General features: G+C 34.9%; 1 protein-coding gene across 9 annotated transcripts in view; it reads left to right on the top strand.

The window, feature by feature from the left end:
• The window catches only part of VPS13B (vacuolar protein sorting 13 homolog B), a 717,975-nt gene that overhangs the window by 171,551 nt on the left and 524,052 nt on the right, over positions 1-22,372 (top strand). For all 9 annotated transcript variants that reach the window (XR_007135424.1, XM_047783533.1, XM_047783534.1 and 6 more), the window contains exons 18-19: positions 15,074-15,208; positions 16,002-16,175. Coding sequence is in view for 8 of the 9 variants with exons in the window: in XM_047783533.1 (XP_047639489.1) it covers positions 15,074-15,208; positions 16,002-16,175 (309 nt within the window). In the remaining variant the exon portion in view is untranslated. The remainder of the gene's footprint in view (positions 1-15,073; positions 15,209-16,001; positions 16,176-22,372) is intronic.

The following is a 22,372-nucleotide window of genomic DNA, read 5'->3' as shown; positions in this document are numbered from 1 at the left end:
CCTTGTTTAGAGCATGTAATTTTTTTGATCTCTCCCATGTTCCCAGGCCAGAGATTGAACCCAAGCCATAGCAGTGATAATGCTGAATACTTAAGCCACTATGCTACCAGGGAGCTCCCTGTTAGAGCATGTTGAAAGTTGAAGTCTGGGCTTCCTATTGACTTTTGCTAGTGTTGGTGTGGGTTGAGACCACAGTTTTTTCTGTGGTGATTGTTTGGAGTAGAGCAGTTATTATCTAAAAGTTTTCTTTCTTGCTGCTAGGATGCTATTATTTCAGGTCCTTTGGCCAGGGAGGATAGGCTTTTGTTAGGACTTTTTATGTCTGTACCTATTGGCCTTCCTGGGCTGCTGGCTTCTTCAGCTTCAAGTCTAGAGTGTATGAGGCAAAAACAGAGCCTTTGCACCTCACCACTGTGTTTTTCTTTGGCTCCCGAAGTCCCTAACTGGTCTGCTTCCTTCTTTCCACTTTTCAAAGGCTCTTTATTTTTGTTTTATATATAATGATACTGGGTTTTTAAGTTTTCCTTAATTAGCGTGAAAAATACGGGAAAAGTCTACCCTGTTTCCTGGAAGTGGAACTGGTTTATTTCTATAATGAGCTAAGAAAAAGTGTCTGAACTATTTCTAGTGACTTGTGACAGAATTTGATGGAGAATAATGTGAGAAAAAGAATGTATATATATTATGTACATATGTACGGGCTGGGTCACTTTGCTGTACAGCAGAAATTGACAGAACATTGTAAATCAGCTGTAATAAAAAAAGTCTTGATTATGTTTCATTTTGGTTTGAATAGGGTGAATGTGGACTTGAGTAGTCTGTTTGTTGATGCTGTTATTTTTTAGCTTAACTGTATCTCAGCCACCTGACAGGATCTTTGACTGACTTCAGTGGTAGTAATGTTTGTTCTTGAAGGATGTGGTCTGCACTGGTTTGTGAATAATTTAGAGCTCAGTTCGTGTATGGATTGGATTATCATTTCTGTTTTTCTTCTTGTACATAGTTGTAAAATATATTTCTTAGACTCTGAGATCTTCTACCATTTAAGTTGTATATTTGGGTTATTTATTGGAAAGCTTTGTGTTGTTTGTAACTTCACATATTGACCTCTGTTTATCTTCTTTCCTTTTGTTTGTAAGTAAATGTATATACACCAGAATTAGCAGGGGATTTTATTATTGCCTTCTGATTCTACCTACTGTTATTACAGAGTATTATTTGTCTCTATTCTTTAATGTGAAACCTTACTTATAATGGTAATTAAGCTTCTAAACTTATTAGTAAGTCAGTTTTTAGATTATATGTAAAATTTAATAAAATTTCCTATTTCTACAGTAATGCCAATTTCTGTATAATTTCTAATTTTTTCTATGTGTAGTTTTCATAGTTGTAATATCGTTTGTACTATCTTCTGTTATACTGTGATTTAACTTTTCTCTCTCTCTCTTTTTTTTTTTTTTTTTAACTTTTTAGGGCTGTGCCCACCACATATGGAGGCTCCCAGGCTAGGGGTCTAATTGGAGGCTGCTGGCCTATGCCACAGCCATAGCCACGCAAGATCTGAGCCTCATCTGCGACCTATATATACCACAGCTCATGGCAACGCCAGATCCTTAACCCACTGAGCAAGGCCAGGGATTGAACCCGCAAGCCTCATGATTCCTAGTCGGATTCGTTTCTGCTATGCCACGACGGGAACTCTTAACATTTCTTAATAGATATTTTGTATACTTTCACATTAACATCAAATAACATAGGTTTCATTGATAATGAGATATTAATATTTCATAATACAGTTAATCATTCTCCTCTTCTGACATTTGAAATGTTTTCTGATTTTTGCTGCTGTGATTAATACTGCTATGAAGCATTTTTCCTTCTCTTTAGTTATTTCTTGGAGAGAAAATTTCGGGACTGAATGGCTTGGTTGTGGTTTCTAAGTTTAAAAAAATAGCATATAGAGGTTCTCTTGTGGCACATTAGGTTTAGGATCTGGTGTGGTTGCTGCTCTGGCGTAGGTTTGATCCCTGGCCTGGAACTTCCACATGCCACAGGCAAGGGCAAAAAAACAAATAAAACATAGAGACTTACTGCTCTCTCACATCATTCCACGAATATATAATGCATCTGGTAATGAAGGGTAATGGTTGTTGTAATAACACCTCAGCAGTATTAAATGTTGTTGCTTACATTTTCACTTTTCCTTTAACTCACCTTTCTTTAGTTATAGCAAAATTGGTCTTTTGTCATTTTATTATTTGTGTTTCTTTTGTATTCTTTACCATTCATTGACTGATTCATGGGTTTCTTCATTCAACAGATAATCTGTGTGCTTTATGAAGTGATTTATTAACTTTTAGTATATTTGTTAAAGAAATTTTTTAAGTCTCTATAAGTCTTTGGCCTTTCCCTGTGAATAGTTATTTATGCTATCAAAATAGAAACATGTTAAACTGTCAGATAGGACTACATGCCATTTATAACAATGATTTTTCCTAACAGGTTTTGTGTACTTAAGTAGTCAGTGATCTTACCTATTACTGTTATTACCTTTATGCAGATGAATGGCCCTTTGAGTAAATGATGCCCCCACTGGCCATCTGTTTGCTGTCCTCAGGTAACGCTGTGTCTAGGCAGATAGTAATCCCATGGGGGTTAAACATTCTTCCCAGTTCCATCTTGTGGCTAACTCCTTTGTCATTGCTAAAGTGCTGTTTTCTTAGGACTCAGACTAGTTCAGTCCCTCCCTTCCTTATGTTTTCATAGCACCCAGTACTTCTCGTTTTTAGCACTTTTCACAGTATTAAATAGGTACATGTTTGGGTAGTTATTGGTTTAATGACCAATAGTACTTTTTCACTAGATTGTGTATTTCATAAGAAAAGAACCTGAAATGGTCTTATTTACCCCATAACGTTAGACTGCATCTGGTATATGGTAGTGTATAGTTAAAAAAAAAAAAGAAAAAAAAAAGAATCAGTGAGTGAATGAATGAGACGTGACTCAGAGTTAGTGCATGCATGACGAATGATCTACTGATGATCATCCTTAGGTACAGACCGAACCTTGAGTCTTTCAGCTGCGATAATTGACCTTCCCAGTGAGAAAGAGTCCAGAGTTATTTGTAGTGGGCCTTTGATTTTGTATTTGGAGGTCAGTGATTGAAGTAGCAAGAATGAATCTTGGTTGCATACAGTGAGAGTTCTTACAGTTAAAAGAATGCTTGTCAGAGTCAAAATTTCATAGTAGTCAGATACTTAGCTTGGCAGTCTTACTTTGTGGTAGAATTGAGATGCCTTATGGCAGAATTAAACTAAGCAAAGAAGAATGATCTTGTCCCATGCAGAGGTAGTAATTGTTGTATCTATTTTTCTTCTGGTGTGCTCTTTACCAACTCCCTCTTAACACACACACATAGTTAACTTAATTTAAAAGATAGTTTTGCTCTTTACTATGATGTCTTTAACTTTGCCAGCTAGTCATTTAGAGTCCTTATCCACATTTAAAAATTTTTTATTAAAGTCTTTTCCACAGTTTCTCTCTTATGTTTACAGTAAGCTTTTAAAAAAGAGTTTCTAGGCTTCCTATTTGATATGTTTAAATTATCTCATTTCACTTTTGTCCTAATGCCTACATAGTTTGTTTTGCTTTTTCCTTAACTTATTGACCAAGAGTGTTACCTCTTTACCTAATTTTGCTGCAGAATATGGAGTTCAGTATGACTTTTACATAGTAGTCCTTTAGATATTTCCACCAGTGGTTATTAATGAGAATTTATTTTTATATATTTCCTTCCCATATGTGTTGTGAAATACCTAATCCAACAAGCAGGGACTTTTTTCACTAAGCATTATATTTTCTCATCCTAAGTGTTATTTTTTTAAAGTTCATGTATGTGTATAATATTTATTGATCGTAACTGGTAGTTGGGTGTTATTTATTACTTCACCTAAGAACTTTTCTAAATTATTATTTTGGCCACACCCATGGCATGTAGAAGTTTCTGGGCCAGGGATTGAACTAGTGCCACAGTTACGACCTATGCCACAGCTGCAGCAATGCTGAATCCTTAACCTGCTGCACCGGGGGGAACTTCCTCAACTAAGAATTTTTGTGTAAAGAAAAATGCAATCTAATAATGCATCATTTCATTATTTATATCATAAAGTAGTAGTTCATTATTCCTTATCCGACATTATAGCTCTAGAAGCCACAGGGAGATATAAAAGGTTTCAGAAGTTATTCTTGTAATAACAGTTTGTAAATTATATTTATTTCTTTAGACTTAATTTTGTTCACCTTTCACTAAAGTCACTGATTTTACCTAGTCCATATTTTTTCTATCATATGTATAGAAACATAGTAAAAGTTTTATTTAATTAGTGTAATTTTTCTTTGCCTTTAAAAAAATACTGATGTCGTATATGACGATATTACTCCCTTCAAAGACCGCTCTTCATTCCATATCCCATCCCATCATACAGTCTTTAATCTCCTTCTGCTGCAGATAATCACTGGCTTTTATTGCTTTTTTTTGTTTTTTTTTTTGTCTTTTTACTATTTCTTTGGGCCGCTCCCATGGCATATGGAGGTTCCCAGGCTAGGGGTCGAATCAGAGCTGTAGCCGCTGGCCTACGCCAGAGCCACAGCAATGCGGGATCCGAGCCGCGTCCGCAACCTACACCACAGCTCAGGGCAACGCCGGATCGTTGACCCACTGAGCAAGGGCAGGGACCGAACCCGCAACCTCATGGTTCCTAGTCGGATTCGTTAACCACTGCACCACGACGGGAACTCCAATCACTGGCTTTTAAAACTTAAAAAAGTCTCATTTATAATCAAATGCAACCACTCTTTTTTTTTTTTTTTTCAGATGAAGAAACGGAGCCAGAGATTTTATGTATTTATTTATTTGTTTTTATTTTTATTTTTTTGTCTTTTTAGGGCTGCTCCTGAGATATATGGAGGTTCCCAGGCTAGGGGTTGAATTGTAGCTGTAGACACTGGCCCACACCACAGCTACAGCAATGCCAGATCAGAGCCGCATCTGTGACCTACACCTCAGCTCATGGCAATGCCGGATCCGTAACCCCCTGAGTGAGGCTAGGGATTGAACCTGCGTCCTCATGGATACTAGTCAGATTCATTTCTGCTGAGCCACGATGGGAACTCCAGCCATAGAGATTTTAAATCCAAGATTACACAGCTATTATATCATTCAGGAAACTTCTTATTCTTTAATGTATATAAACTGAACTTGCTTAATCTAAGCTTGTGTTGTTTGTAGTAATAGCAACAATGAGAATGTACTAGCTAACATTTATTGAATGCCAAATGCTCTGTTAACCACCATCCACTTATTATTTCAGCCCTGAGGATTATTCTGTAAAGTAGCTAGTGAATTATACCCACTTTATAGTTAGGAAACAGAGTAGTTAAACTAGCACATTTTCTAGTTTATAATGTATAGTGTATCTGTATAACCTGCAGTGTTTAACCTCAGAAAGTACTTGTTGTTTCTACATCTATCATGGATAAAATCCTAAGGAGGAGAAAATTCAGTTACAAGCTGTATTTACTTAAGAAACATAGCACAGCATGATATGACTTCTATGCCTGGTAGCATGGCATACTAATTAACCTGAAAATCTTTCCTGTATAAACAGTCATGCTGGATAATATATAAAACATATAATTCTAAGTGAATTGCTAAATTTACAAGTAAGCAAAAAGAAAAAAAAACAAAAACCAAAAACAAGGAGGAAACTGAAAATCAGAGAAGGAAGCAGCAGGAATTCATGCTTTGATTTTCCTAATTGGCAGTGGTAACCTGTTATCAGTACGGTTGGCTTTTAATCACCAGAAGGTTGGATGGGGGGACAAGAAAGGAGGAATTGGGAAGTGATTTTTATTTCTCTAAGCTCATAACTTCTAAGGACTAGCGGGAAGATGGATTGTTTGAAAAATCTGCCCCACTCTTTCTTTTGGCTTTGATGGGGAATATAGAAGGTTCTTTCCTTGAGAATTTGTGACCACAGTCCTGTCATCAGTCAAGTTTTAATTTCTGCATGCTCTTAAGAACCATCAAGCCAATAAGTTACCTTAAAATGTGATCTTGGGTGGACTGGTTACATCTCTGGGTATCTGATAGTAAATACAGATATTTGCTTTGGGTTATACCCTTAACTCTGGTAATATATTTAAAAGGGAAAACCTTGTGAAATGTAACTCAGAATCCAAAATTGCTAAGAACTTGAAAATAATTCCCTAAGGGCTAAGACCTCAAATAGCTGATGTGGACTCCTAGAATTTCAGTAATAACTGGAAAAATTGTATAAAGTGATTAAGATTTTTAAAGAGGAGTTCCCATTGTGGCTCAGCAGGTTAAAAACAGGATGCTGGTTTGATCAATGGGTTCACTCAATGGGTTAAGGATCTGGCTTTGTCAAAAGATGTGGCATAGGTTGCAGACGCAGCTTAGATCCCGCGTTGCTGAGGTTGTGGCTTAGGCCTGCAGCTGCAGCTCAGAGTTGACACCTAGCCCTAGGAGAAGACCCCTAGGAACTTCCAAATGCCACAGGTGTGGCCATAAATAAAAGAAAAAAAATATTAAGGAAGTAAAAGATAGAGTTGAAAATATGAGAAAGGCACAGATATTGTCAATAAAGATTAGAAAATTTAAAAAAGGAAAGAAGTCATTGAGTGAATGACTAGACACAGCTAGAGACACTATGAACTTAAAGGTGGATATAAAGAAATTACCCTGAAGGCAGCACTGAAAATAAAGATGGAAATGTGAAGTACAGGTCAATGGAGTTGGTCACTAGAATCAGAGGATTCCATATAGGTCTAGTAATAGTCTTAGAAGGAGAAACTAGGAGAGGGATATTATTTAAAGACTTTTTGTTACCCCATAAAATTGGTGGAAGATGTGAATCTTCAGATATAAGAGTCATAAATCTGGAACAGAAAAATTAAACGTAAATTTCTAGAGTAGATGCATTGTGATGAAACCCCAGTGTGCTACAACAAACATAAATCTTTAAAAGCAATCCAAGTGAAAAGAAATTAATGATATGATCTGCCACTGTTAATATTTTAGTTTCCATATTTGGTGCTAATGTCAGGATAAAGAAAATTCTTTGTTCTTGGACATCAGTTGTATTTGAAGTACTATGGTAAACTATCTGATATTCTCTTCTTTTAAACCCTTGAAGTCTTGTGATCTTCCTCTTTCCAGCCAAAATGAATCGTTGAAGTCCTTTTGCCAGACTGTGTTCAGAATTTGTAAGTTCTTCAGTATTCTAACCAGGCTCTGCCCCCTTCCAAATGAAAATATATATTTTTCTAGTTCCTTATACCCAGAAATGTCTAAATTCCCTAACCTATAATCACAGTGGAAAGTTAAGTAACCTTGAAGAGGAGTAGATTAATTCTTACTAATACTGCAAATTAGTTTTCCAAGAATGTATGTGGCTAGTGTGACAAAGACATGTCGGAACAAGACACTGATTCATAAAATTTTAGAGTTAGAAGCAGACTTATTTTGTTAATATAAGGCATCTTTTTTCATCATTCTGTCAGTAGGAAGCTAAGTCTTTGTCAAATGTTTATTTACCATTGTTGATGTTAAAAAAAGAACTAGAGAAGCTGATTTGTAGATATTTAGTAAATGCCTGTTGACTCTCTTTTTGCTGGAAACTACAGCAATAGGGACAGGGATTGCTGTGAGGGCGAAACAATGGAAAGTAAAGCTCTTGCTGTAGAAGACTATATTTTGTTTCTTGTGAATAAAGTTCAGTTCTGTCACCTAATTATCACTGTGGTCTCTGCTTTTGAGATTAATTTTTGTTTTATGCCATTTAATTGGTTATAATTCAATAGTTATCTTTTATATCCTGTTGAAGATATTAAGTGATTTACTTAAGATTTTCGCATAACTCGAGGCTGTCAATTTATCTGCTTTTCCGTGTTAAAAACAGTAAAATCATTATCATCAGCAGCAATAACAAAGCAACCATTGCTTTTTAAACTTTGCTGTCTCCTATTTGCTATCTTTGTAACCTGTTGAGCCTTGGTACACTTCTTTGTTCTTGCCTGCCCAACCTTTCTTGTTAAGACTTCCACTTTCTTCTCATGTGAGAAATCTTCCTCTCTTTCATTTTCTCCTTTTATTCTTCCCTTGATAGAATAATACTTAGTTTTTACTATAATATCAACATTTGGAAGCTCTTTGCTATTGTTCTTTTGTAGAATGTTCCCTAATAACTCCGCTAAAATGGCTATTTTAAAAGAATTTACCTCTTCCCTCTACAGAAAACTTTACTACTGCTTCACCACCCAATAGTAAAGTTTTTACTGTGATTTTATCGTTTTTGGGTATCTAGATTGAGTCCTGGCTGCCTGAGTGTCCTGAATGACCTTTTGTTTGATTTTATTAAATTACAGTTTTGGGAGTTCCTGTTGTGGCTCAGTGGTAACGAAACTGACTAGTAACTATGAGGACATGGGTTTGATCCCTGGCCTTGCCCAGTGGGTTAATTGTCCGCATTGCCGTGATCTGCAGCTTAGGTCACAGACATGGCTTGGATCCTGAGCATTAGATAATTAGTTTTAAATTTTGTAGTCATTATTCTTTTAGTGTACTTTCCTCCTGTTTTAGTCTCTGTTTGCTTTTTTATTTTTTTAAAAGTTTTACTGAATTATAGTTGATTTACAGTATTGTGATTTCTACTGTACGACAAAGTAATTCAGATTCTTTTCAATATAGATTTTCACAGAATATTGGATAGCATTGCCTGTGCTATACAGCAGGTTCCCATTGGCCAACCATTCCATATACTCTGTTTGCTTCTAATCCTACTATAAAGATGTTTTGAAGTCTCTTTTGATTGTTGATCTTGGAATAACCTTTTATGTTGAATCCCCTGTTTCTTGAATCACATGTGTTATTCTTTCCTGATTTATTTCCTCTTTGTGGTGGAGCACAATTCTCTAGTTATCTTTCCAACAGAGGAAGTAAAACTTTTTTTTTCAGGTCTGGCATGTTTGAGTGAATTTTTATTCTATCTTCATGTGTAACGGTAGTTTGAGTGTCTATATAGAGATTTGCAGGTTGTGACTGATATTCCTACAGAATTTTAAAAGCATAGCTTTGTTGTTGTCTTCTCATTTCCAATACTGTGTTGAGAAGTTTGATATCCTTCTAATTTTGTGTTATATGTTTGTATGTTAGTCTTTTTCTGTTTTCATGCATCTGTTTTCTATCTCAGAAGCTTTTAGGAGCTTCTCTCTTTAGCCCCAATATTTGCTTTTCCATTTGTTCTGCTGGATGCATGGATACCTTTTAAATTTGAAATTCCTGTGCTTCAGTTTGGAAGAAATCTTTTTGAATTATTTCTTTGATTATTTTCTCTATTTTGTTTTAGTAGTTCTTCCTGGAACTTTTGGTTTTCATACATATGATTGTTTATGGTGATCCTTTTGGTCATTTTTCTCCCATTTTTATTCTCTTTGGCTTTTTCATTTTAATTTATATGGTAGATTCCCTTATCTTTATTTTCCTATCTTTCTATTAATTTAAGAAGAATTAACATCATGATTTCAATTTTTAAGGGCTGTTCTTTGTTCTTTGAAAAGTTTAACATGCTGTTCTCATTCTAGTACCTTCTGCACTCCCTCTGAGGATAGCAGTAACAGCAACAGCAGCAGTAGTAGTAGCAGTACTTATTACTTAACGTTTTCTATTCCCAGCATTGTCTATTTACCCTACTTCCTTTTCTGTGTTTGTTTTTATGTCTGCCTTTCATGTTAGTAATTTCTACCTAATTTCTGATGATCCTTCCTATCGTAGAATAAAATACTAAATAACCAATTGGGAACCTGTGTGTGAGGTTAGAGCTTATTGAGTGAGTGGCTGGTGTCATTTTAGGGAAATTGGACACATACTCATTTTTTTTTTTGTTGGGGGATAATCAGTTATCAGTATCTCTGGTTCTTTTTTCTTGGACTGGCCAGTTTTCATAGAGGGAAATCCTTCCAGTTCCTTCCTGCAGGTTATAAATCTGGCATTCAGAATTCTTACTAAAAGAAAACATTTCATCATTCAGTACATCTGATTTATATATAGTTTTAGACACTCTCCTATTTTTTGCATGCACCCTTTTCTTTGGTTGTATCCTTAGTTCAGTGTCCTTCCGATGATTCAATCTCTCCAGTGCAAACCCCTCAGTCTTTTGCCAGAAGGATTGTGTGGTAGTTGGATGGCTGCGTGGATCAAGGCAAAAGATCTATGGTCATTTAGATAGACTTTCAGTCACTGCTCATCTTTTTAGCCTCATCTGCATTCCTGCCCTCCAAACTACCTGGCTTCTTTAATTCTTACCTTTCAAGGGTTTATTTCAGATCAAATTGCTTCTTAGTTTTATTATCCATGGGCATTTTTCTCTTAAGTCATCTCGTTGCTACTTGTTCATCAATATCCATCTTCCAATGTTTTGAAGACAGCTCCTGCCTCTAAGAAAGTTGCACCTTCAGCTCTTTTTATTTTCATTTCTTTGTTGGTAAAGGAGTAGATTTATTACTGAACACTGGAGGGTAAATTTCTATCAGGTGAGTAGAATTATGTTGGACAAGAAATGTGTTGGAAAAAAAATCTGAGTTTATGGTGCACCATAGGATTAATAATGTGTGTTAGGGGTTAATGTGTTTTAGACAAGTACTATACAGGGAAGAAGTAACAGTGTATTATTTTATGTTAAATTGTATTACAAAAATTCAGTTTATTTTTAGATTATTCCATTAATAGTATATAGCATGTAAAATTGTATTTCAGTTGCAGAGCCTTAGGGATTCTCTCTTCTCTCTCTAGTAGACCATGATAGCAGTATTTGAGTAGATGTATATGAGTGGCTTCTAAAGTCATTATTTCAAATATAAGATATTGTCACTATCTTAAGTGATTGTCCTGTTGATTTATGTCAGCTGATTGTACATCTTACCAAAATTGTGCACCTTACCCCAAATTAAGTTTTGTATAAAGTTCAGCTGATTCCTTCCTTCCTTCCTTCCTTCCTCTTTCTCCCTCTCCTTCCTTCCTTCCTTCCTTTTTCTTTCTTTCTTTCTTTCTTTCTTTCTTTCTTTCTTTCTTTCTTTCTTTCTTTCTTTCTTTCTTTCTTTCTTTCTTTCTTCTTTCTTTTCTTTCTCTTTCTTCCTACTTCCTTCCTTCCTTCCTTCCTTCCTTCCTTCCTTCCCTTCCTTCCTTCCTTTCTTTCTTTCTTGTCTTTTTAGGACAGCACCTGTGATATATGGAGGTTCCTAGGCCATTGGTCAAATTGGAGCTGTAGCTGTTGGCCTACTCCACAGCCACAGCAACCTGGGATTTGAGCTCATGGCAATGCCAGATCCTTAACTCACTGATCGAGGTCAGGGATTGAATCCACATCCTCATGGATACTAGTCAGGTTCATTAACCACTGAACCACGACGGTAACTCCTCAGCTAATTTCCAAGAGTTAAATATCTTGAACAATAACTGCAGTATTTTGGCCTCCACATTTAACAATAATAGTGTCTTGTCTTAAACCGCCTATCTAGTAGATGCGTAATGCTGCCTGTACCTGATGCCTTGCTTTTTCAGTTTCAGAGCTTTTAATCTTTTTGTTTCACTGTACTGCACTCCTAACAGGAGATTTCTTTTCACAGTTTTAGGAAGCAGCATTCAGGTAGGTAGAAAGCAATGTAAACGGTGCCCTGAGTTGTGTAGTGCCTAGACCTTCCTAGTGTTTTACAAATTTTGAGGTGTTTTACAAATTTTGGTTTGATGGTAGAGTAGAATTAAACCAAGTTTATTTTTATATTACTTTTAATAATACTTTGTTTTCTTGAGAGCAATTTTAAGTTCACAGCAAAATTGAGGATAAAATATGAGATTTTGCATATATTTCTGTCTCCGTATCTGTCTGCATAGCCTCCCCCAATATTGACATCCTTCACCAAATGGTACGTTTGTTACAATTGATGAACATACATTGACACATCGTTATGGCTCAAAGTCTATAATTTATATTGCCAAGGTTATTTTTTTACTAGCAGTTCTTCTCCATTGTTGAAGTCTGTAAAGAGATGATTATAATCCATCTTTTTGAAAGTCTTGAGCTTGCTACCATTAAAATTACTTTATAAAAAAGTTTCCTTAAGGAAAAATTATGCAGATTTTGAAACAAGTTTAAAATTATCTGGTAAACATAATGATCGTAAAAATGTGAAATAAGTTCTTAACAGTATTAGTCTAAAACTAAGTGGTTTATATATGTATAAGAGATCCTGTCAGATTCTTCTGATAAGAGTCTTATGTACACATGCATTAGATTAACAAAGACCTATCATTTGCAATTCAAGATAGAGTCCTAAACTTGGTGTAAACTGTAAAAAAAGCAATGTTGTAAAATTTTTTGAAAGCCATATTGATCTATTCACATTTAAATTTTTTTTTTTTTTTTTGGTCTTTTTGTCTTTTTAGGGCCACACCTGTGGCATATGGTGGTTCCCAGTCTGGGGATCCAGTCAGAGCTGTAACTGCAGGCCTATGCCACAGCAAAGTGGGATCTGAGCCGCATCTGTGACCTGCACCACAGCTCACTGCAATGCTGGATTCTTAACCCACTGAGCAAAGCCAGGGGTAGAACCCATATCCTCATGGATGCTAGTTGGGTTTGCTAACCCCTGAGCCATGACAGGAACTCCATGTATACACATATATTTAATTTTTGTAGAAAATGAATTCAAATTTCCTGTTTCTTAGAACCATCAGTACCCTTGAGAGAATGCTTCAGTAATTCTTGTCTGCTGATCACTATCTAGATTTTTAATTTTTTTTTTTTTTCAAAAAATTGGCATAGAAGCAAGTCTGACTCTGGGGGCTTGAAAGCTAGATGAGGGTATAATTCCATTTCCTGTCCCTCTCATCATCTAACCACAATGATTGGAGAAGGGTAAAATTTCCACTGATTATAACTTCTACATCCACAGTGAAAGTTAGATATGCAGGCTAGCTCAGCTGCTTTTCTTATGAGGACAAAAATGATCCAGGCCTCCCCACTTGACCCTGGCAAAAAACTTTATTTCTCTAAACTTTGTTTTTCTGGATGTAAAATGAAATAGTAATAGATGGTTTTTTTTTTCTTTTGAGATGAATAAAAAGAAATTAGGTATAGTACATGGCATTTAGTAAGTGCTCAGTGAATGTTATGTGCTATAATTAGTACTACTACTGTTATTGCTACTGCTGCTATGTTTACATACATGTTGATGGCATCATTTGAATTTCTGAAATACTGCTGCTTACGTTTTTTTTTTTTTTTTTTTTCTGGTCTTTTGTCTTTTTGAGGCCCACACCTGTGGCATATGGAGGTTCCCAGGCTAGGGGTCTAATCAGAGCTGTAGCTGCTGGCCACAGCCACAGCCACACCAGATCCAAGCTGAGTCTGCGATCTATACCACAGCTCACGGCAATGCTGAATACTTAATTCACTGAGTGAGGCCAGGGATCAAACCCCCAACCTCATGGTTCCTAGTTGGATTCATTTCCTCTGCGCCACGATAGGAACTCTGCTTAAGTTTTTTGAGTGATAGATTTTGATAACTGATAAAAACTGATAAAATCATAGAAAAATGTGTGAGTACATAGGATTTAGACTCTATGAGGATATTAGATACCATTTCAAATGGGAACAACAGAGGTAGTGGCTATTGGAAAATAGCAGCCATTTGATACATGTTTGTACAACCATCAAATTAGTAAATTAACAGGTCCTTCTGAAGTAAAAATTAGTATGTGAGAAGGTGTTCCTCAAGATCATGTCCTTTAACTTGCAAACCACATAGTATGTTAGTTAAACTGTTTCCTGGGCCACATTGCAGGAAGACTTTTGGAGGACTATGAGGCTTCTTGAATATACCAGAATTTGAGATCAAGATTTTAGAATCATAGAAAGTTTATGGTTTTCTTAATTATTCGTACATAGCTCTGCTTAAAGAAGTTTCACATATGAAGGAAAATATATATTTGATTGAAATGTGGGATTAGGAAAAGAAGGGAAATTATAGTGGCCACTCTTCATGAATATAGGTGAAATTAGTGGTGTAGTTTTCTGTGATAGGGTCAAATTGTGTTAAACACCTCAGCTCTTTCTCTGCTATAGGGCAGAGCAAAAATTATTTCACTCTTCTAATCTGTTGGTTCCCAATTTGTAAATTGAGGATAATATGACATCTTTATTACAGTCTTGTTTTAAGGATTGAATATATGTACATAACACATGGTTAAGTCCCCCAGTAAATATTAGTTGATTAGAGTTCATCATCATCATTTTAGTGGTTTGCAATAATGTTAGTATAATGTTCTTAAGGTTCTCTGCCTTTTAAATTATCACCTACCCTTTAGGGCCAAAATGAGTTTCTCCCTTTTGAATTAAGTTTTCCCTACCATTTATGTCATGGTAATTGTTCCCTTCTGTGCTTTTATGTCCTTCAGCAAGTAGCATTTAGTAGAGACATTAATATCCACTTTTTTTGTTAATTGATATAGAATCCCTTTGGTTTCTTTTAGTTACACATGGCATGTCAATTTTGCTTATAAGCTGTTGTATTTTAACTTTGGAGCTGTTTCGAGCTATCTTGTTTCTCTCTTCATCCCACCTGACCAAGATATTTTGAGGAGGAAGTTTCCTGTTTAAATTAAATGCTTCTGCCTAAATGAAATCCAATTTATGAGTTAAATTTATTTCAGATGAAAAATCCTTATATTCTAAAACCAAATATGATATTTAGTCTCTCATTTTAAACAAATAGTTATTTAATATTTGAATAAGTATATTTATGACAGTTCAGCCTACTTATTTTAAAATTGCGTCTTTTTACCTCCTAAATACTAAACTATGAAACCTAACACAAATACTGTAAGAACATCTGAGGTAGATAATTAAAGTATAATTAAGTTTAAATGCCTTGGTGAAGGAGTATAAAAATTATTTAAATTCAATCGGCTAGTACATTTGCAGTTTTCTTTTATTAGGTGTGAAATCTAAGAATCCCTTGCCAACTCTTGAGGGCTCAATCCAGAATGTTGAATTGAAGTACTGCAGCACATCATTGGTCAAATGCGCCTCTGGGACCATGGGATCAATAAAAATTTGTGCCAAAGCCCCAGGTATGTGCAGCTGGACCGTGTAAAACTTTATTGCCTGTATAGGAGAATTGGCCTTGCATTTTACAAGGAGCGTTACTGAAACAAGAATTTACTCATTGTTCCTATGAATCAGAGGTTTTAAATTTTTTATTTTTACTTGAAAAAAATTGTTAATTGTGCCAGGATGATACATACTCCTTGACTTTAATAAATTAATTTTTGTTTAAGGAAAAAAATCTTTGCATTCTTTTAAGAATGGTTATGAAGGAGGAAAAATTAAAGGGAAGTTTATTCTTATACTTTTGAGGTGGAATAGGAGGTATAGATATATATGACACTTAAAAATTAAATTAAAATGTCGTGTCATAAAATTAAACTGAAAACCCAGCTGTTTTTCAATTTAAAGTCGTAATTGACTTTGCTTTCCTTCCAATACTTTATTTCATAATATTTTCCCTAAACTATTTGTTATTTAATTTTTCCAATGTGAACTAAATGTCTAGATAAGTTTAAAGAGGTACAGATTCCACTGAAAAATATTGAATACAGTGTGTTCATGATGTTTAATTTTACAAGCTTTTCTGAACATGTTCTACGTTCATTAGCAAAATATTAAAACAGTATTTTAAGAGTTAAACATGCTGTTAATTTTATCAGTTATACTTTTTAGAGTATAACAAAATGTACAGCTAAAATTACAAAGTATAAATTGGAGAATTACATTATGATGTTAGTATATTTTAAAATCGTGTCCTCAGGCTATTCCTTTATTTTATTTGATAAGACTTTCTTTTTCATAAATGTTTCTGTTCAGGTGACAATGGAAAAGAGAAGTTGATTCCATTGCTTCAGGGTCCTTCTGACACTAAAGACCTTCATAGCAGTAAGTGGCTCAATGAGAGTAGAAAGCCAGAATCTCTCTTAGCTCCAGATTTGATAGCCTTCACAGTCCAAGTTCCACAATATATGGACTACTGCCATAGTTCCGGTAAGTACATCATTATTCACTTCTTTTGTGTTTTCTCTTGAGCAAAGCTTTTGAAATTGGACTTCTTTCCTTTCCTTACCTCCCTCCCTTCCTTTTTTTCTCTCTCCTTCATTTGTGTCCATTAAAATATTCTCTGTAGTTGTGCTCTATGAATGTTCAAATAAAATATTTTTGTATCATTTTTGATAAATGGCAGTGTTTACACACTGTTTTATTCTTTTAAGAAGTAATTCAGTTGTATGTATAACACTTAATCTTAGATTCACTAATAGTACTGCTACTACTAAATCGAAGAGTTTTAAAATGTATCATATAGTACATAGAAAAGAGTAAAAGAAATTTAAAACATTGAAAAGAGAAAATATTTTTCTTGGAATAGTAGCACTTGTGACCCATAGTTTGCCATGTTAAAATTAGGTGTTTGGGTCTTCTGTGGTTTTCTAGAAAGGAAAAGATATTGATGATAAAGCAAAGGAAAAAACTCAGAAGTCAAGATCTTATTTCTTAGAATTAAATTTTCTCCTAGAAGTACTTTGCTTAGAATCTATTTAACTTTATTCAGCACCTTAGTATCAGAGCCACACCTCTTATGCTGAGAGGAGATATAGAAGGATCAGTAAAGACTGGGGATAAAAAGGCATGGTAAGTAGAGGCATGTCAGCCATGAATTCGGTTAGTTAGTATGAAGTTAGTAAAGCCAAGTCAATGATGCTGGAAATAAGGTAGCTATATAAAGATTCCTTAAAAGGGTCAGGGGTCTCAATTTGTTCTTTAGAATTAACTGACCGGTGAGGTGGTTTCAAATAGCTGCCTAAGAGCAGAGCTCAATTAACAATATACCACAAGTACTGTAGCTTATAGAAAATAAGTTAAGCATCACTGAGCTAAATTCAAAGTAGAAACCACGAAAAGATTTGTAATTAACACACCAGACAGAGACTATGTGAAGGTGAATGTTTGAAGCAGTGCACATATTCAGGGATGCCAAACCATTTGAAAGCTGAATTTGTTATAATAGCATTTGCAGCTGAATGGCATCCACACTAGAAACTGGAAATTAGTATTTGAAAGGAGAACCTCCCAAGTCAGCGTGTCTTTTAAAGAATACTGTCCTTGAAAAGAAGTGTTCAGCCTGATGAGCATGGATATAAAACCCTAAGGAGGATGAGACCACTACCCAAACTAAGGCTATGCCTGTAGGTAGATTTTACCAATACTTTAAGGTGGGGGTTGCTAGACATGTTACTAAAGGCCAGATAGCTAACATTTTAGGCCTTGTGGACCAAATGGTCTCTGTCTCAGTTGTTAAATTGTGCTATTATAGCACAGAAGTAGCCACTGATAATATGTGAATGAATGGGTATGACTGTATTACAGTAAAACTTTATTCACAAAACAAGAAGTGGGCCTAATTTAACCTATATAGTTTGCCTATCTCTGTTTTAAGGAGAAGGGATTGGTGGTTAAATAAACATCATGCTTTGTTAATGCCTAGCTAATCATGTTCTTTAAGTATGCTATTTGAGAAACTCCTTTATTTGATTATCCAAATAGTAGTTTTTGTAAAGTTTTATTTTCAAATCATCAAATCATTGAAATGTTATTACAGTGACCAGACCCGACTGGTTAGAATCTTGAAGCAAAAGAAGGGACTAAGCTTACTTGTGTCTACTGCATACTCTTAAATATGCATGGACAGGGACTCTTCATTTTCTGTTTTGCCATATATGCAGTTAGAATGAACTGAATCAAGCTTATTTAAATAATAATCTGATCTTAAACAATATTCATATTATTCTTTGTAATTTAAAGGCATTTCTAGGGTCACAAATGTATTTTTGCATTTCATACCTTTATATGGGTCTAAAAGTAAGCTATTATAAAAATTATAGTATTTCTCAGATAAAGTTTTTACATTTTTTTCTTACTGTTAAGGAAATTCACCTTATCTTCAACATTAGTGTTATGTTTAGTGATATGTTTATGGATTCGTGTGTAAAATTTTAATGTGATCAGACATTGGTACTTTGAAAATATTCCTTTGGGAGTATTTTAATTCTAAAATGTAACTGTTTTTATTTAAACTAAATATACATACTTTATTTAGGGCATTTTTAAGTTGAAATTTTCCATCTATGTTGGGAACTGCCACCCACATTCACAGCTGAGTTATTTATGATACAGTTATAAGAGAGCTTATAAGTATTATTTTTTAAAGCCAGTTTTAAAATAGTGATTAATCTTATGTTCCTGTAATGAGATTTAAATTAGAAAGGTGTGTGTGTTTGTGTGCATGTCTCTGTTTGTATGAATGACTGATGATATAAACAAATTGTAAATAAATAAATTTTAAATGAAGAAATAATTTATTAACTATCTCAAGATTTTACTGAAATATCACCCTTCTAGCAAGTATTTTCCTTGCCACTGTATATAAAATTTTTTTTCTCTTGTTTATGTATATGTACACACACACACACACACACACACACAGACATTTTATTTCCACACTCTTCTAAATTTTTTCTTAGTACTTATCACATTCTACATGCTAAATATGTTACTGGGGTTTGTTTTTTTTTTTCCCCTTGCTATTAGAATTTATGCTTTATTAGGGGAGGAATTTTAGTCTTTTGGGGTCAATGCTGTATCTTGAACAATATCCCACATATAGTAGGCTATCAACAAATATTTAGTGATTTCACAAGCAAGTAATTGATGATTATATTTGCTTTTCTTTGGTTTTTGAAGCTGGAGCACTTAAGGGAAATGACACAGAAGAAGAGTCTTTACTGATGTTTGTTAGAATGCTGAGTAGTTAAACTCTTCTAAATGACAATTAAAGGGCAGTAGAAGTAATCCCTGCTGTCTTTTTTTATAGGCAGACCATCCAAGTGAGGTTGTTAATGAACTTTTCCCACTGGTTTATAGAATTTGAATGAGTATTGGAATGTAGAGTAGTAAGTGATCAGCTAAAAGATTTGAGGCAAATCATGTATTTTAAAGGAGTTTGGTGATCATACTCATTGGCTTCTGATTATCATGGCATGATATGTAGAAGACAACTACTTGTGTGCATATTCTCCCAGACTGAAAGTGGGATATTAAAAGTGGGGACCAGATAATGTGGATATTATATTAGGAAGGGAGTATTGAGAGAAGATTAGCATAAAGAGGCAGAGTTTTTTGACTCTCATTTCACAATTAAGTTAGTAACTGACTGAAAGACATACAAATGATATTTTACAATTTAAAAATCACTTTCACATAAATTACTTTGTTTACAAAACAAGACTATTTTTTTTTTCAGCAGTGCAAATATCAGTTTGTCTTACAGAGAAGGAAATAGAGGCCCAGAAGTTGTCCAGGTGTTTTATAAGTCCAGACTCGGAATTTGAATCTGGGGCTTCTAACTATATAACATTTTCTCACTGTCCTAGGCTATTTATTATTTGTCTTTTATTCTTAGAATACATGTTGCTAAACATGGCACTGCCCAGCCATCTAAATTATTGATTTTGAGAGTCTCTCTCTTAAATTCATATTAAGCACTGTTCAGAGACCTTCACTTTCATGGTGTCACAGCATTGCATTGTCTTTGAAGTCTTAGCAACTCCCTTTGCACTTTTTCCTCTTCTTCCTTGATGACATTCTCTACTCGACTGGCTCTGGCAGTGAAATAGCTGAAAGCTCTTGTGGGAGTCAAAAGTGCCAGCCTTTTTTCATTGTTACTATTCTCGGGAACCTTTTAGTGGCACTTATGTTTCTTAGGGTTGTTTAGATAAATAGAGAAACTAGATTCTTCTTTGGCTCCTTCAGAGTTGTACTTCATAACTATAGTTGATGTTATGTAAAATATTTGAAAATAGGTTCTAAACATATTTCTTCCCTTATAAGTATAAACTTTAGCTCTTCTTCATATGCTATATTTTGCTACAGGTTCTTATTCTTTGTTAATCCTGGTATTAATGTATAAAGAAATTTTAGGGCATCAGCTATTTAGGAATATAAAATGATCTCAAAGTACTGTCAACTTAGAGTCAAAGCAACTTACAGGCCATCCATTTCAATTCTAAGCTAGTGTTAAGAGTCATTTTAACATGTTCCTCTCTCTCTATGTCTTCAGATCTCTTGGCCTTCTTTCAGTTTCACAGTGGAGGTTATGCTTTTGCATATGCAGTATTTTCTGTCTAGGATTTTTACAACTGTCCTTATCCTTTCACCTCATACCTGTTTAATTCCAGCTTAGTCTTAAAATCTTAGCTACTGTATCATCAAGGAAGCCTTTCCCCTGTGCTTCACCACCCAATTTGATGAAATACCTCTGTTACATTCATTTTCGTAGTTCACTGTATGTTTCTTTCATAGCATGTAATGACAGTATATATTTATGTAGTTGACTGATTTGAATGCTGTCTTTACCACCTGACAGTGAGTTCGTTGAGGACAGAGTTAGTCACTGGTCGCTTATCATTTTTCCAGGGCCTGTCATTTCCTGACACTTAGGGAATGTTTGAGATATCATTTGTTGAATGAATGAATATATAATTATTTATGACAGGTGGTCAAGGGTATGAATGGGTATTTGAAAGATAAATCATAAATTCTTAATATATGTTAACCGCCTTCCCCTTTCTCTCCCTATGTGTCTTCCTTTTCTTCCTTCTCCATATATATTTTGTCTGCCATTGGAGAGAACAGCTCCCAGTGTTTTCCTTTGTTAGATCTGATTTCTGTTGGGTCCTCTGTTGGACTGCAACTTCCATTTCTTAGTCTGGTTTTAGTCTTATAAGTGACATGAAATAATATATCAGCTTGAAATACACCTGACAAAACTTAAGTTTCTTTGGCATTTATGTATGACTGTACCGTTTCTGTTGAAACCTTAGGCTCTTTTGGCCTCCAGGTGTTAAGAGAGAACTCTGTGTATGTCTTTTGAGACACTGACCGCTCTTTATTTTGGACTATTTTTAAAGGATGTTTGTATAGTGAGCAGTATTGGAAGATAGAACGAGTATTCCTCTAGAGCCAGTGGAAGGCATGCTTACTGCCCACTATAAAAGATTTGGTTCCTCACCTCAGGGTTCGTGTCTTATAAATCATTCCATTGCATGTGCAGATATAGATCTGAATATATATTCACTGTCATCTCTGTGGAACTTGGGGACAAAGGGAACTGGGGCGAATATATTGATACTCATACTGCTTGCTGTGCCATGAGTAATACACTCCTTTGTCTGACTATGGCGTCTCCTGTCTTCCACATCACTCATGATAGGGTAAAAGCATAGGCCCAGAATTCCTGACACCAGAATGATGTAGTTTCTTAGTTCTCCTTGCTTCTCAAATACGTTTCTTTCCTTTGTAGTTTAAATATAGGTTTATCCTGATATTATGTTACTGAAACTCTTCTGTTTGGAGGATTTAATCAATGCTCTCTCTGTGTGTGTGTGTGTGTGTGTGTCCTTGTGCGTGCGTGTGGATGTGTGTGCGCACACAGTGCATGTGTAGCAACCAACCATATGCATGTATCTTTGTCCATTTGTTTTCTTTTGATATCCAAACTCCAAATTTTAACCATATGTTGACCATTGCCCTATGGATGTTTTACTGGTGCCTAAGATGTTTAAGAAGAAACTCAGTGTAATCTCCCCCATCCCATTTCATATTCCATCATTCAATTTCAGTTAATGGCACTACTTCCCTCTTAATGCTGAAAATTTTAACACTAACGTAATTGCTCCTTCTTTATCCCCCTCCATATAGTAGATGTCCCACAAAGGCTTTTTTTTTTTTTTAAATGAATAGTCGAGGCTAGACATAATAAATATGATTATTTATTATGATTTGCCTTCAGAATCATTGCCGTACTTCCAATATATATTTGAAAATGTCTCTTAAAAAATTTGCATAATCTTCCACCTAACACAAAGTACAGAATATGTTTCCTAGGTATGTATGGTGGACTTCTTTGTAGTTACTCTTTGTCTTGAGCTTATGTGCCACTGGAAGCTAGAGTTCTTTTTCACATAAACTGCTCTTAAGACAGTTTTCTATATTTTATAGTATAATAAAATTTAGGAATTAATGTAAAGAATGCCACACTTATTTCTATGAAATTTCATCTAATTGATTTTGGTTCAACATTAATAACGGACACATCTTTTAAAATATCTTTTGGGCTGTTGTTATTTGTG

Source organism: Phacochoerus africanus, chromosome 6, assembly GCF_016906955.1.
Source record: "Phacochoerus africanus isolate WHEZ1 chromosome 6, ROS_Pafr_v1, whole genome shotgun sequence".
In the NCBI taxonomy this organism is placed as follows: domain Eukaryota; kingdom Metazoa; phylum Chordata; class Mammalia; order Artiodactyla; family Suidae; genus Phacochoerus; species Phacochoerus africanus.
The sequence above is the reverse complement of the archived record's forward strand: the minus strand, read 5'-3'. Positions and strand labels throughout refer to the sequence as shown.